Source organism: Cryptotermes secundus, unplaced genomic scaffold, assembly GCF_002891405.2.
Source record: "Cryptotermes secundus unplaced genomic scaffold, Csec_1.0 scaffold1171, whole genome shotgun sequence".
In the NCBI taxonomy this organism is placed as follows: domain Eukaryota; kingdom Metazoa; phylum Arthropoda; class Insecta; order Blattodea; family Kalotermitidae; genus Cryptotermes; species Cryptotermes secundus.
In genome coordinates this window covers 270926-285035 of record NW_019743669.1, presented here as the reverse complement: position 1 = coordinate 285035, position 14110 = coordinate 270926, and the positions used below count along the sequence as shown (strand labels likewise).

The 14110-nt window shown below is 40.0% G+C and overlaps 1 protein-coding gene and 1 long non-coding RNA gene across 4 annotated transcripts; one reads left to right on the top strand and one right to left on the bottom strand.

The window, feature by feature from the left end:
• Positions 1–2954: 2954 nt before the first annotated feature.
• On the bottom strand, positions 2955–4521 carry LOC117283074. Its single transcript, XR_004514076.1, has 3 exons — positions 4492–4521; positions 4088–4183; positions 2955–3896 (listed from the first exon to the last, which is right to left on the bottom strand). It is a non-coding gene; the product is annotated as an uncharacterized LOC117283074 (long non-coding RNA).
• A 1163-nt stretch (positions 4522–5684) lies between these two features.
• LOC111874250 (nucleoporin Nup43) lies at positions 5685–13856 on the top strand. Of its 3 annotated transcripts, none has more exons than XM_023869592.2 (8): positions 5685–5935; positions 6163–6270; positions 7015–7145; positions 7529–7650; positions 7731–7816; positions 11071–11209; positions 13227–13352; positions 13432–13856. In XM_023869592.2, exons 1-8 carry the CDS (start codon positions 5822–5824, stop codon positions 13608–13610), a joined length of 1005 nt encoding a protein of 334 aa, XP_023725360.1. In that variant the 5' UTR covers positions 5685–5821; the 3' UTR covers positions 13611–13856. The 3 variants fall into 3 exon arrangements, with proteins under 3 accessions (XP_023725360.1, XP_023725361.1, XP_023725359.1); XM_023869591.2 differs by having other exon boundaries at positions 5686–5935; positions 7731–7879; XM_023869593.2 differs by lacking the exon at positions 6163–6270 and having other exon boundaries at positions 7731–7879.
• The last annotated feature ends 254 nt before the right edge of the window (positions 13857–14110 follow it).

Below are 14110 nucleotides of genomic sequence, written 5' to 3'. Positions count from 1 at the left end.
GTCTCTTCCTATTTCCCCCTGGCTCAGTAAACAACCGGCGGCATCGTCTGAAGCATCGGTGGTAATAATAAATGGTCGCGAAAAATCCGGATATTGTAAGACAGGAGCCTTAACTAACAGCACTTTCAGAGTCTGGAAGGCGTTCTGCTATGGTTCCTTTCAGTCGTATACCGCGTCCTTCTTCAGTAATTTATACAGAAGTTTTTCCACCTTACTGTAGTTGTGAATGAAACGTCTGTAATACACACTGCTTCCGTCTTTCTAGGGTCCGGCCTTAGCCCCTCGTCAGTGGCGACGTGACCAAGGAATTGAACGTTGGTTCTTAAGAACTCACATTTGAATGGCTGTCTTCAACTTGCTTTCGCGGAATCTCTGAAATAATTCCCTCACCCTCTCACTGTGAGATTCCAGCAAATCTGCTGTAATAATAACATCATTCTTATAACAAAAACATCGTAACTCGTTCATTCTTGCGAGTACGGAATTCATAAGAGACTGAAATGTAGACGGCGCGGATTTCAGGCCCATGGGAAGAAGAAGAAATTCAAAATGACCGGCGAGTGTACTAAAAGCAGTTTTCGCGCGGTCGTGTTTTTCGCTATTGCTAGTGGAGTGGGACTAAGTCCCTTGTACTCCGGCCACTTCTGGACTATTGTACCAGCCCCAGATGATAGGTGAGGGTGATTGTGGAGCAATTGATGGAATGAAGATTGGAAGGGGAACCGAAGTACTCGGAGAAAACCTGCCCCAGCTCCACTTTGTCCACCACAAATCCCAGTTGACCAGACCCGGGATCGAACCCGGTCCCCATCCTTCTCTGTTAGTTCAACCTGATAATATCCCGAGGTAAGGTCAACCGTCGAAAAAAACTTTGCTTTAAGCAGCTGATCCAAAATATCGGTGATGTTCAGCAGAGGGTAAGCATCTCCGACGATCCATTCATACAGCTTCCCGAAACACTCACTACTCGCCATTTTACCTTTCCTGAGGCTTCTGTCTTTTTCGGTGCCAACAGCAGTGGGCTATTGAAAGGGCTTCTGGAGGGCGCTATTATTCCGTCATCCAGTAACTTGTGAGCTTCTGGTAATCCGTAAGGTCGAACGTTTATCGCTCTGTTTACATCCAAGGCTGGAGTGGGAATTGAGTGTTTAACTAGGTCAGTGTGCGACAGTTTATGCCCTTCCAGGTAAAAGATGCCATGGAAGTCCTCACAGATTTCCAGAATAGATTTTTTGCTACTCTCTGTAATGTGGTCTGTCCTAATGAGTTCTCTGACCCGTTTCTTGCGAGATAACACTTTCGTTGTTATTATCATGAATTTGGGAATTTATTTTCCGTACACTGATTTGTTCACTCCACTTCGTGGCGGTGAGCGTCAAATTACTTACCTCCATGGGTTCCTCTGTGGAATTCAGAATGCTCACTCCAGCCTTATTGCTGTTAACCTGAGACAAGTAACTGGCTATGTACACACCGGGATAAATTTCTAGTTTATCCACAACTCCTAGTCCGTTATCTAAGTCAACCGTAACTACTGCGATCGTCTCCGTTCGCGGTTTCAAAATGATAGGCTCGTCATTTCTCAGAACAAAGTTATAACGATGACCGTTAATATTCATATCCTTTCCTGTTGTGGATTACCGAATCCTTTAGGATATCTCGACATATTAAGCCATCTTCTGCCAATTGTATTTCCTCAGGCGCTATCTGAAATTTATACGTACGATCATAGAGGGTTAAGTTCACGCTTCCAAGTGTGTTAATCGAACCCGATGTAATTCCGACAATTTCATATTGCTCATCGGTACGAATGGGACGATTATCTGGTATCACCCCTCGCTTTATCACGGATATTTGTACCCCCGTGTCGACTAACATCTTTAATGGTTCATCTATGCCCTCCACGGCAATGAGAATACTATCATCATGGTTTGCCTCACACCCTGTGGCGCAAACTCATTCGCTATTACTCTTCGCGCGCAATTAGCATAAGGTTGTGTCGACCTGTAGATCGTCATATTCTGAGTTGGAAACTCCATTCGATGTTCTGATTTTACCACATGCAGTCTCAGTGCTGGCGGAATCTCTAACGTCTACAAATTTCCGCTTCTTTTCGTGTAACCTACTGACATTCTGATCGGCATTGTTGCCACTCACAGCCTAGAGGACGAGCTCCTCATTCCGGCCCTCAGTCGACCTTCGACAGAGCGGATCACAACCAACGGCCGACCGTGATCGTGGTTTGGCTAAATTAACATACATATCTGAATCTAAGTGTCTGGAATTGCACGGCAACTGTTTGTCTAGGCAAAAACCTTCCGTTTGTTGCCCGCTACTATCGCACACTTCCCATCTACCCGTTCTCTGACACCGAGGTTTTCATTTCCTGAAAGTTTCCTTGTCGCCTTTTTCTTTTCCAATATGTATATGCTACATGACCAGGTATATTACAAAAATTACAAACTTTCTCTGCAGGAACTGCCACTTTTACTTCATTCAACTTGCCAGTCAGGAAGAATCGTGATTCCCTATGACGAAACGTTGGCAGTTACTGCAACGTACATCTTTCCTTCGGTCATTGTACTGAGATATGCTATATGACTTTTCTTTAGCAGAAAGTAATGCTCGTTCTTCCTCAGTACCTATTTCAGCGGCTTCTGTAATGTGTGTAAGGTTCATAGCACCAACTAGGTCTGTATCCGTTCATTCGCTAGCCCCTGTATGAAACCTGCCTTGCCTAACAGAGATACGAAATTCTTGATACCGCACATTTCAGATCAAGTCGCTTTGCAGATTTGCAGCCCCACACATGATACCAACATGTTTCCTTTCTGTCGTGATGTTGGTGGGTCGAATGAATTACGTTGGCCCAGCGGTAGCTTAATAATTCAGTGATGATGATTGTCAGTTGGCTGCCTGAGCGTGTATTCCAACCATAAAGAGCAAATGCTCACTACAGAATATAGAGGATTTATTGAACAGTGTGTATATTACATACAAGCGCTGGCGCACGTAAGTCTGCCCAGCCTTCTGCGTGCAACAATCCTGACAAAATGCACTCTTCAACTCGTCTCTTTTTTCTTAAAAACTAATATAAACTAAAGTTGCTGCCCAATGTCTCGATACATGAACCCCTCAGAATATCAAGTTACACAAACATTGGTTGAAGGATAGATTCCAGACGAAATATTCCAGGACTTCACTGATTTATGAAAATGGCAGGTGTAGATATAACATTTTTAAGTGGAAGTAGGTAAACCTTTTGACAGGCTATAGATTTTAGTAGAGGGCATGACCCCAGATATCAGAGTCAGGGTTCCTAAAACTACAGGAGTGATACAAACCTTTGCGACATAGTATGTAAAATTATTGATGGCGGTATTAACTGATACGAAGATCATAATTCATAGTATGGAGTGCACTGTCCTTACCTGTAGCCGATAATGTTATGGCTTGCTGCAAAGATTGCCTGAGTTCCCCATCAGAAGCAATTATATTTACAGGGCTTAGGAGAAACGAAGTTTCTGTCACTGCAAAGTTGGTGACTGCTGTTGGTAATGGTTGCACTGCAAACATTTTAAAGGAAGTGGAAGAACCCTGTGCATGGATAGGAATATGTGTTACAGGGAATGGCACCAGTGTCTTAGAGGTGATGGGAAATACAACATGAGTACAGTGTTTTGTGAGGCAAGGGATTCAAGGAAGGGACAGGAAGTTGTGGGAGTGACTATGAAGCAGAATCTGAGCCACATGGAACTGCAACTCTGTTCAGGTGTACCCTTTCAGCTGTAGTGAAATCACTTTCCAGTGTTTGCTGCACAAATATTTATTGTGCAGCATTCTAGCAGAATCAATAGTGCAAGATAATTCCAACATATCCTGCCCATACCACAGCCCTGTAAAATTAGAACAAATAATCTCAAAACCTAGAAACAATTCTTCAGTAAACATTACAAACTTGGTACACATTCTAAATTTTTGGTTTATGTTGAATAAATTGAACACAGATATATACTAAATTTAATTTATTCATTGGATTAAGCAACACATAATAAAGTAATTACATCATGAATTAAAACAGACATACCGTGCTGGATCCTTTGGAAGGTTGAAGTATTTCATTCCTTGCCTGCTGTATAAGAAGCAACCAGCAGCAATACATGTTTTCGTTTTCATGTCTATGCTGCAAGAAGCAATACATAAATTATAACACCATCACAGTACTCTCAAAACTCCTTCGCATTTTATAGACAATCTTTGGGTTAAACCGAAATTTGAAGAACATATCATAAAACAAATACCGTTTAGATGACAGTTCATCATAACCTAAAAAATTCTGGGCTTGAAAGAATTCTATATATTTCTAATTTCATTTGTGGTAGTAAGCATAAAATTTATATACACAAATAATATGTTTAACATGGAAATGTAACTTCGCTCTCAAACGTCTACTTTCGTTTCGCAACCACATTAAATTAAATTCATACTTACCAATTTGCATATAATAAGCCACCATAACCGCATATAATTGCGGGAATTCAAAATGGTTTGTGTAGGCTCTCTGATTGGTCGAGATCTTAGTGTAGTATCTGCCACCACACATAGAGGCAGTAGTTACCGTGTTGCCCCTTCTCCCGACCCAGTTGTCATCCCCTGTGCAAAACTGACAGTGGAATTATACATATTACTTACCTACTTACTCATGGAGCTGAGCCCTTCTGGAGGAGCCGCCAATTCTGCAGCTACTCAAGAATTTCCCAGCATTTTATGAAACCCGAAGGTTCATTACCGTGTTCACAAGAGCCCTCCACTGGTCCCTATCCTGAGCCAGATCTATCCAATCCGTACCATCCTATCTCTCTAAGACCCATTCTAATATTGTCCACCCACCTACGCCTTGGTCTCCCCTGTGGTCTCTTTCCTTCGGGCTTTCCCACCAATATCCTATAAGATCCTATAAGCATTCCTCATTTCCCCCATTCATGCTAAATGACCTGCCCACCTCATCCTCCTTCACTTGATTATTCTAATTATACTTGGAGAAGAGTACAAGTTATGAAGCTCCTCATTATGAGTTTTGTCCAACCTCCTGTCACTTCATCTCTCTTCGGTCAAAATATTCTCAACACCCTGTTCTCAAACACACTCAGTCTGGAATTATACATATATAAACCTTTATAAGGGCATGTACTGTCTTCGCTCGCTTGGAAACCAGGATCGTAGGTTGGAATCCCACTCAGGGCATGGATGTTTAGTTTGTATGTGTGCGTTTTTCTGTGTTTGTGTACAGGCAGAGGTCTTGCGACGAGCTGATTACCCGCCCAAGGAGTCCTACCGAATGTGTAAGATCTAGAAAAACCGAAGTGAACGGAGAAGTTCATGGAGGTAGGCCTACTCCCACCGGGGCTGTAGTGCCAAGGAAAAAAAACCCTTTATAAGAAGTACTGAATGTCTCGAAGAAGCTGAATAAGAATAGAGAATCAAAGGAAGTTACAGTGCCACGTACATACGTTTTGTAGTATTAAGTGTAATTAATGTTTTCAATATTGCACACAAGTTAATTGGAAATTACATAAAATTAATAATCAATTATAAAATTAGGGAAATGGCGATTACCCGCCATCTTTCCGGAATAATTGGAATCACTTGAGCTTCGAATAGCTCAACAATCCTGCGCGTAGATGTCTCTAGTGCTCTGGACGCTACAAATTCCAGTATCAGTTGCTACAAATGTGTCTGGCATTAACTGTTATTTACGTGAGTTTCGTAAGGTTAGCGGTATGCGTTTTTAAAATTATTTGGGAACACTAAATGAAGGAGAATGGAGGATAAAGTGCATGGGGTGTTCGTTGGTGAAAAAGTCAGTAAAGTGAGGTGGAAACCAGAAGATCTTGTTGAGTCAGATATATTTCTGACTGGAAGTTGGGATAATGAAGTAAGCAATATTACATCCTTAGCTCGGTTGAAATAACTGGATAGAAAAGTGCATTAAACAGTTTCAGTGTAGTATTTCTAAACATGTGAATTTATTATTTAAGTCCGAACATATTCGGCTTCATTGGTTGAAAGCTTACAGAGACAAGTTATTCCTCTAAAACCTAACCTAGGATATGAGTAGGAATGCAGTACTTTGGCCTGAATATCAACTTTTCCAACTTTCAGACAAATCATCTTGTTCTGTGGCTATACCCACCAAATGAAGACGATGCAGACATCTATCCGTGTACCATTGGTACTCACCCTTATGACGGTGACATCACCGAACTTAAGGTGCTTCTTAGGAAATCATATTGGAGCAGTTTCACGCCATTCAACCAGTTATCGTAATGTGTTTTCAGTTGATAAATCTCACAACCGTTTGTAATGTTTTGACATCAAATTAAGATAGAAAACTGAATCTTTTGGTTGTGAATTTTTATACGGTCAAATATACTGAATCGGCCATAATTCTTTTTTCACATGCTCTAAGTTTAAATGTAGTCATAATATTTTTCTTTTTACTTTATACTTTTCCTTAATCTTACTTTTTATGCTGTAAGTTCTTTCTGTTTTACTCCAGTTACTCCCACCACTTTAAGAGGTACACAACAGAGTGTGTGGCCCATATCATGTCACATCACATTAGACATGTACAGCCATCGGTCTGACACACTTCTAAATCCATTTCACTCATAAACTCATTCACTCACTCACTCACAGCATGTTATAATGAAGTTTTACAAACTTGCAATGACATTGAATAAGTGTCACTTAGGAAGTGCTGAATTTTTTGAAAGTAAGAGAGTTATATCTTCTGGGATATAATGTTGTGTACTTTGGAATTATGTCTCAGAAGACAGAACTCTTGATAAGCACCACCTTATAACATCAAATTTAACATTTTAAAACTGGTTATAAAAATTATATTATGTTGTGGCAAATTTTTAATCTTTCAAGGTCAGATATATTGGAGCCCTAATATATAGCCATTCGGTATTGATTGCTTGTAACTTATGGGGTACCTGTCTCTTCCAGTTCATCAACAGCAACATGTTTGTTGTTTCCTCAACAGTGGGGTCAGTAAAACTGTTGAAGATTGATGGGAAGGAGCCATGCTTGGCTGCACTCAAGGAGGTGATGTCATGGGATGATATTCACTTTCTCAGGTACACTAGAATGCTGTAGCTTGTAACATATGGTAGAAGTGCTAGAACCTCTACAGTCATTCCAGAACCAGGAGTTCTGAAACTTTTGTCACAGTCTGACAAGTATAGAGTAACTTTCATCATCAGCTAGGGAACTGGCCAACCTATTGACCCCCTGTAGCTGCATTTTTGCAGTTACCTCTTGAGAAGTTGTCCATCATTTCTTGTTCCAGTTGGTCTGTATTTGTTTATGAACTTGTATGTCTCTGCAGTATGTTAACATGGTAACCCTGTTCTTTATGTAGTCTAAAATTTTGATTATTCCTGATCAAGTCTTCAGTTCTGATGATGCATTTACGATCAACCCAAGGATGTGTCTGCATGAGTGTTAGTGCATGTTTCAGCGTTGGAGGCCACATTCCCTGCACAGGACTGGCCGTCTTTGAGGAAGATATTGTGTCAGTGGGCGAGGATGGATGCCTGTGTCTGCTCACAGCAAGACAGAAGATGCCTGTTCGAAGGATTGGTGAGTTCACTGTCCTGGGCCTTGTATTTATATTCTTCTTCTTCTTCTTCTTTTGAGATGTTGCATTATTTTGTCCACAGAAGGTGCTGACAGTTGCTCTCTGCGCTGTGTATGCTTCCTGAAACACAATGAAGTGTTGACTGGAAACCTGAGGGGACAGATGAAGGTGTGGGATCTCAAGAATGCAGTTAACAAACCTGCCTCTACCTTTATGTTGTCTGGGGAACAGGTCTGTGTAATTGTGCATGTTGGTGAACAGACAGTTGTACTGTGCTCAAGGTGTAATTGATATTCCTGACTGATTCTTAGGTTCCATAACAATATTCTGGTAGAAAATCATGATAGATGAATGGATAAGGGGGTGATCATGGCCTACTTCAAGGCACTTTCCTCGCATTTGACTGGGGAGACTAATGACATGAAATGCCTATTAGGATAACCAGTAACCATCTGAAATCTGAACTGGGTATCATCTGAATGCAAATATGAAATATGCAAATTACATGAACTTGCATTGTGTTGATATCCTGTTCTCTTTATTAAATCCATCCTGCAGCTTACATGGCTTGACATTAGCTTAAAAGCTTAAAAGCTTGGGTTCAGTCCATGTGGGATGCTGAATGCTGTGGAGTAATTTTGTAGCACTTTCAGTTTGGAAGGTTCTATTTTCTAATCTCATCCTAGAGACTTGCTGTTTGATTTGAGAATTTTTCCATGGTTTTCTTCAGTCTCTCTAGACAAATGTATCTTAAAGTAAGCCATAACCTGTTCCACATTCTTCACAAATTATTATTTTAAATTATACTGCTGAATGCTTTACGTTTGGCAGGGGGGATGGTGGAGGTACTGAAGAAAAACAGATGCCTTAAGCTCATCTATGAGGTACCTTGCTTAAAAGGAGCATGCTGATGCTACATACTGTTGCACACTTCTGTTCCTGTATAACCACTGCAGTTGATACATCAAGTAAACCAGGGATATGCGGTGGATGCAGTTCCACAAATACAGCATTCTCATACTTCTGCTACTGCATGGACCAGAATGTTATCACAGTTGTAATTCTAACCCTGGCTTTCTGACCAATCACTTGGGAGGGGTTTGTAGATCTTGTAGTGATAAAAGTTACGTGATTTATATATACTAAAGTAAGTAACCAAATTAGAGGCAATTAAATGATAAGTTTGGACAAAATTTTCCTGAAATAATTAAATGTATTTAAGTTTTGTGTACCATAATTAACACTTTGTGGACCGGTGGCATATTATTATGATTTTAGGACGTATTATGTTGAAACACACTATATCTTGCACTGGCGCCAGGCAGACACATGACTGGTGCGTGATAGACCTCTTGAATGTTTGCTTCGTAGTCAGTAACATGACCCCACTGTTTATGACCCAACTGTTTTCCTTTCCCACCCCAAAGGAAAATGCCTTTGTTCATCTTCCAGCTGCATGCACCAGGCAGGAAGTTACTAGGCCAAGCGTTTTCTCGGGGAACAAGAAATATCTGACTTGTTCTCCGATGAGCTATCTGACGTTCCTTGTGGGTCTGCTAGTGATAGCGACTCACAATCTGATAGTGAGTGTGGCAGGGGTGAACAAAAAATTGTGGCTACAGACAGCGAAAGTGCGGGTAGCAACATTGCAGGGACAGCCACATGGGGAAAAGTAGACAAAAATGCCTGCTTTGGGACAGTTTACTGGAAATCCAGGGGTGAAGCAAATTCCATCGGACCCAATGCAAGTGTCTGAAATAGCAGAACTGTTTTTTGGAGGCAGGAATACTCATGTTGTGAATATGATTTCCACAATTTACAATTTGAGCATGGTTGATGTTCAGAGTAGACATGGACAAGTAAAGAAGCCTATTTGTGTTTCTGAGTATAATATGTTCATAAAGGGAGTTGATAGAGCTGATCAATACTTGGCCTATTATTCTCTTCCTAGGAAAATAATAAAGTGGACAAAGAAAGTTGTCTTGTGGCTTATAAATTGTGCCATTTTCAATTCATTTTTGGTTTACAAAAATCTAAACCCTGATTTGAAATTGAAATAGAAAGCATTTCTGATGAATGTGGCAAAGGCCTGGGCTACAGACCAGACGGTGGTGGCAGAACCAGTCAGGCACAGACTTAGTGTCACTGGGCCCATCAACTCCCACCCCACACAATCCTCGTGTGGACACCCCAGGGCGACTCTCAGGTGATGTGCGGAAACATACCCTCATGAAAATAGTGAAGAGTGAACAGTCCAAGGGGAAGCATCCTTCTAGGCAGTGCTGTGTTTGCACAGTTCACAAAAAAAGAGTATGACTGTCTACATTGCAAGTTCTGTGTAATGCTACTTCACAGAGGGGAATGTTTCCAGAAATATCACACTCTCAGGCACTTCTAGAAGCATTGGTAAGTGTTCTCCAAAAATTTTAGTTCATATAATTAATTAGGAGATTTTGTATTAATTTTTAAAGCGAACAGTGCACAAGTTAGGGTAGTAGGTTTAAAAATGCTTGTCCCCAGGGTGATTTAAATATTTAAATTGCTGGTCTGCCAAGTGTTAATCGGTTTGATATGATAGTCTTCAGTTTCAGTTCCATAAGTTTTTCTTGTTCAGATGGGCCTTAAGTCACTTTTACACTGCTGCCCATGAACGATTCTCATTTTAGTTGCAGTTTCATCAGTGCTCATTCTTCAGTTCTCCCTGATACACTGCTTGACCTGCCCCTTAATGTCAGTATATGTTACAGTTAATGGCTACTTGCAAAATCAGCACTAGTCCACTTACCTTTTAATCTTTTCATTTCTCTGTAAGGTTACCTTAGGTTTGTACAGTTGTTGCAATGCTGAACTGTTATTCTTTTACAATATTCATTAACTTTCACATCATCTGATCTCAAAACCAGATCAGAATGTTGTTCCTCATTGGTGCATGTTGTCAATGGAGCAGCCATTAGTTATGTCATCCTATCATCAGTTCTTGAAAGATAATGGAAATCAGTTAGGTTCAGGTGAAAGAAGGTTCACATTGTTTATATCTGACCCTCTTTTTCAATGCTACCAATATCACTTTTGAAGTATACTACAGTTATCTATAAGTTTTTAATTTCCCTCATATGTTTGCACCTGAATGAATGAATGAATGAATGACACAAAAATGCTTTGCTCACCTGGCAAGGTGAAAAAGTCAATTTATCAGGTGTGAGTGCTCAAGAGGCACATGACAGGACAGTGGCCAGCAGAAATGCCCACTACAATTTCATGTTGATTTGAAACCACAGAAAGATCTGGTATTTACAAAGTCCAAACTTTGGCAGAGGTGAATGCTTTAAATAATGTAGAGAAAAGTGTGCAGTAGATACCACAGGGGTTTCAAACTGGGCACCTATAGACTCCCACATTTATAGTCTGTGGTTCTTTTGTAGACCGGAGCCAGCTGTGTGACACATCATCCAACACAGCGTCACATGGTGTTGGCAGGGGGAGAGGATGGCTCACTCACGGTATGGGACCTGCGCCATCATACATTTCCTGTCACACTTCTCAGCGCCCATTCTGACGCAGGTACTGATGCTATAAAAATGAAATTGTGCCATATTAAAAAATTAGTCGTAATCCTTCACAGTTCATCAGCCATGAGGATAATGAAACAGAATCTTTTCACAGAAATCTGAAGTATGTTTTTCTGGGTTGATATTTCATAACTTTTGTAGTACTGTATGTTTTTCCAACACATTGTTTCCAATTTATTCTGTAATGTATAAAATAAATGATTTGTGAACTTTTTAATTCTGTTATCATTTCAGTAGTTTTATGCTGCCTATCTTATGAAGCACATTTCAGATCATATTAATTGGCTGTTAGAGGGCATGTGGTAGTGTAGCTGGTTGAGGCACTATGCTATAAGCTGGAAGTTCGCCGATTCGAGTCCTGATGAAGTGAATTTTTTCAATTTCCCTAATCCTTGCAGTCACACTATGGCCCTGGGGTCAACTCAGCCTCTAATAGAAATGATTACCAGCAATCTTCCTGTAACAGGCCTCCACGGTCTGTTACAGGGATAGCTTTTTTTACTTTTTACGTTATTAATTGGCTGTTGCCAGTCCTGCTTATGGAGCTATTCCACTCTCATGTGACATTGTTAATTTGGCAAGTGTCTCATTTATATTTGGATACTTGTGTTTTGATATGCAAATTTGATTTATGAGACTAGAATTTTAATATAACATTGTTCTTATGTTGACCCTTTTCCCCTGTAGAAACATAAGTGAAGTGTGTTTTTCAATACAGTGAATCTTGTAGAAGGAGCATGGTTTATATCAAGGATTTGATTTTAGTGATGGACACCACTGGAACTGGCAGTTTCTTACTTTTGTACATATGGAAAACCATGACATAGAGAGAGGGGCGTTTTCTGGCACATTCATCATGACAAGGGATTTCCAAATAGCCACCACTGATTTCCCATAACTCTTTGCATTAAAGTTTTGGCTTGCATCCCATAAAGTTCGAAACTAAGGGCCATGGGGATTTTTTGTGCTGACCATGCAACACCCTGTATCTGCTAAAGTTGGCACTAACTTTGCCAACAAGCAGCGGTCGCTTGATCGGTATAGTTCACTTGCGGACTAAAGAGAACAACAGAGGAGGCTGCCTTAAAGTTCTTGTTAATGCACTCTCTCTGTCCTACCCTATTGCAGGAGAAAGTTAATATTCCAGAAAAGTTAAACTGTTCTGTCTAATGTGACTGGTGAATATTTTTCTTATTTCAATTATTTATGCCCTTACATGTTTCGGTCTTCAGAGACCATCATCAGAGGGACACCTTTACATCAATACAGTTAGAAACCACTATTACAATACATGCTCTAAAAGTTAAAATGTGTACAAACAATATTAATAATATACATTTTGGTTTGTTATGACACAGGCAAACACACAGAGGACAGCATCAAAGACCCCTCTTCTCAAGAACGACAAGGCGGCACACATTTGGCCCCTGTCAAAAGAAATAGTAAGAGGGACGACACGAACCTGCTTTTGTACAAATTCCAATAGTGTCTTCACAAACCATTTATAAATATTTTAGAGTATTGGAACAGCTGCTGTAGTTGTAAAGACTTCAGATTTTATACCAAATTGTATATTATTAATATTGTATGTATACATTTTAACTTTTAGAACATGTATTGATGTAAAGGTGTCCCTCTGATGATGGTCTCTAAAAGACAAACATCTAAGGGCATAATTAATTGCAATAAGAAAAATCTTCACCAGTCACAGCAGACAGAACTGTTCAACTTTTCATGATATTATTAGTATGATGGACCAGAATGAAACAAATAAAAAATAACATTCCAGAATTTAACTGTGAGCAGCTTACCCTTTCCAAGTTTTAGCTACTGAGAAATGTATATCACGTGATGTTTTTCAGTTGGTGCCCACTTCAAAATTTAGAAAACCTCTAATTATGGCATTGAAATAGAAGAGCTTAGACTTGAGTATGAATATCAGTTGTCCAGTGTAATCTCAAAATTCTCATAGTGCAGAATTTTGAAAATTACTGTCTCTCATATTGCAGTGAGTGAACTGCAGTTCCATCCTGACCGCCCAGAACACCTCTTCACCTGTTCAACCAGTGGGGAGATATGGCATTGGAATACCAGTTCCATGTCACGCTCTGCACACCTTGGGACCATGCCTTCAGGTATATTTCAGAGAACACAGTTGCTACATTTTGTGCTGATTTGGATTCCCAGTTGTGCCACAAGTGTTTCTGCTTTCAGAGTTCCCCAGGGATGAGAACTTGTGGTTGAACAGTGATGTGGCTAAGCACCGGCTGGAAGTGTTCACACTGATGCCTCAGCTACACAAGCCTATCAACTCGCTTGATGTCAGCAAGAATAGGGTTGTGTGTGGGTGTGACAATGAAGCTGTGTATGTGTTCAAGAATGTCGTGCTCTGAGTTATACTTTCTTTATTACAGTGTGTTGCTGCAAGTTTTGTTATTTTATTTGTCTGCTGAGTGTTTCTTCAGACCCAGCACTACAAACTTGCTCATCTCATATTGAATATCATGTAAAACCATCTGGGAAACTCTACTTTACTACTTAACACATTTACAACTAATCACAAAATGTGTTTGTCAGTTAAATTAGTATGGCATGTTTGTACCACTGTCTTATAATAAAGTTCATTCCATATATTGGCATATGTGTCTTATTCCCAATATGTCTGTACATGTCAGGAAGGTTTTGATTTTGCTCAAGAGTACTTGTGACATCTTAAACATTTTAACCAAAAAAATTAAACCACTTTTTGACATTTTAAGGCATGTAACTCATAATGTATAAGTTTTCCACATTGGATCTGAATTAGACTTCAGCTCTCCCAGTAGAGGTTTTCATAATGTTGTATTTTAGCATCCTGTTGCAGATCTAATTCTGTCATTTGGGAAAAACACTG

Excerpts from the sequence above, each read along its gene's own strand:
- LOC111874250 (XM_023869591.2), top strand. The coding sequence starts at position 5,822 with ATGGAGGATAAAGTGCATGGGGTGTTCGTTGGTGAAAAAGTCAGTAAA. Across the intron at positions 7,651-7,730 it reads GATGCCTGTTCGAAGGATTG|AAGGTGCTGACAGTTGCTCT; the intron begins GTGAGTTCACTG and ends TTTTGTCCACAG. Across the intron at positions 13,353-13,431 it reads CCTTGGGACCATGCCTTCAG|AGTTCCCCAGGGATGAGAAC; the intron begins GTATATTTCAGA and ends TTCTGCTTTCAG.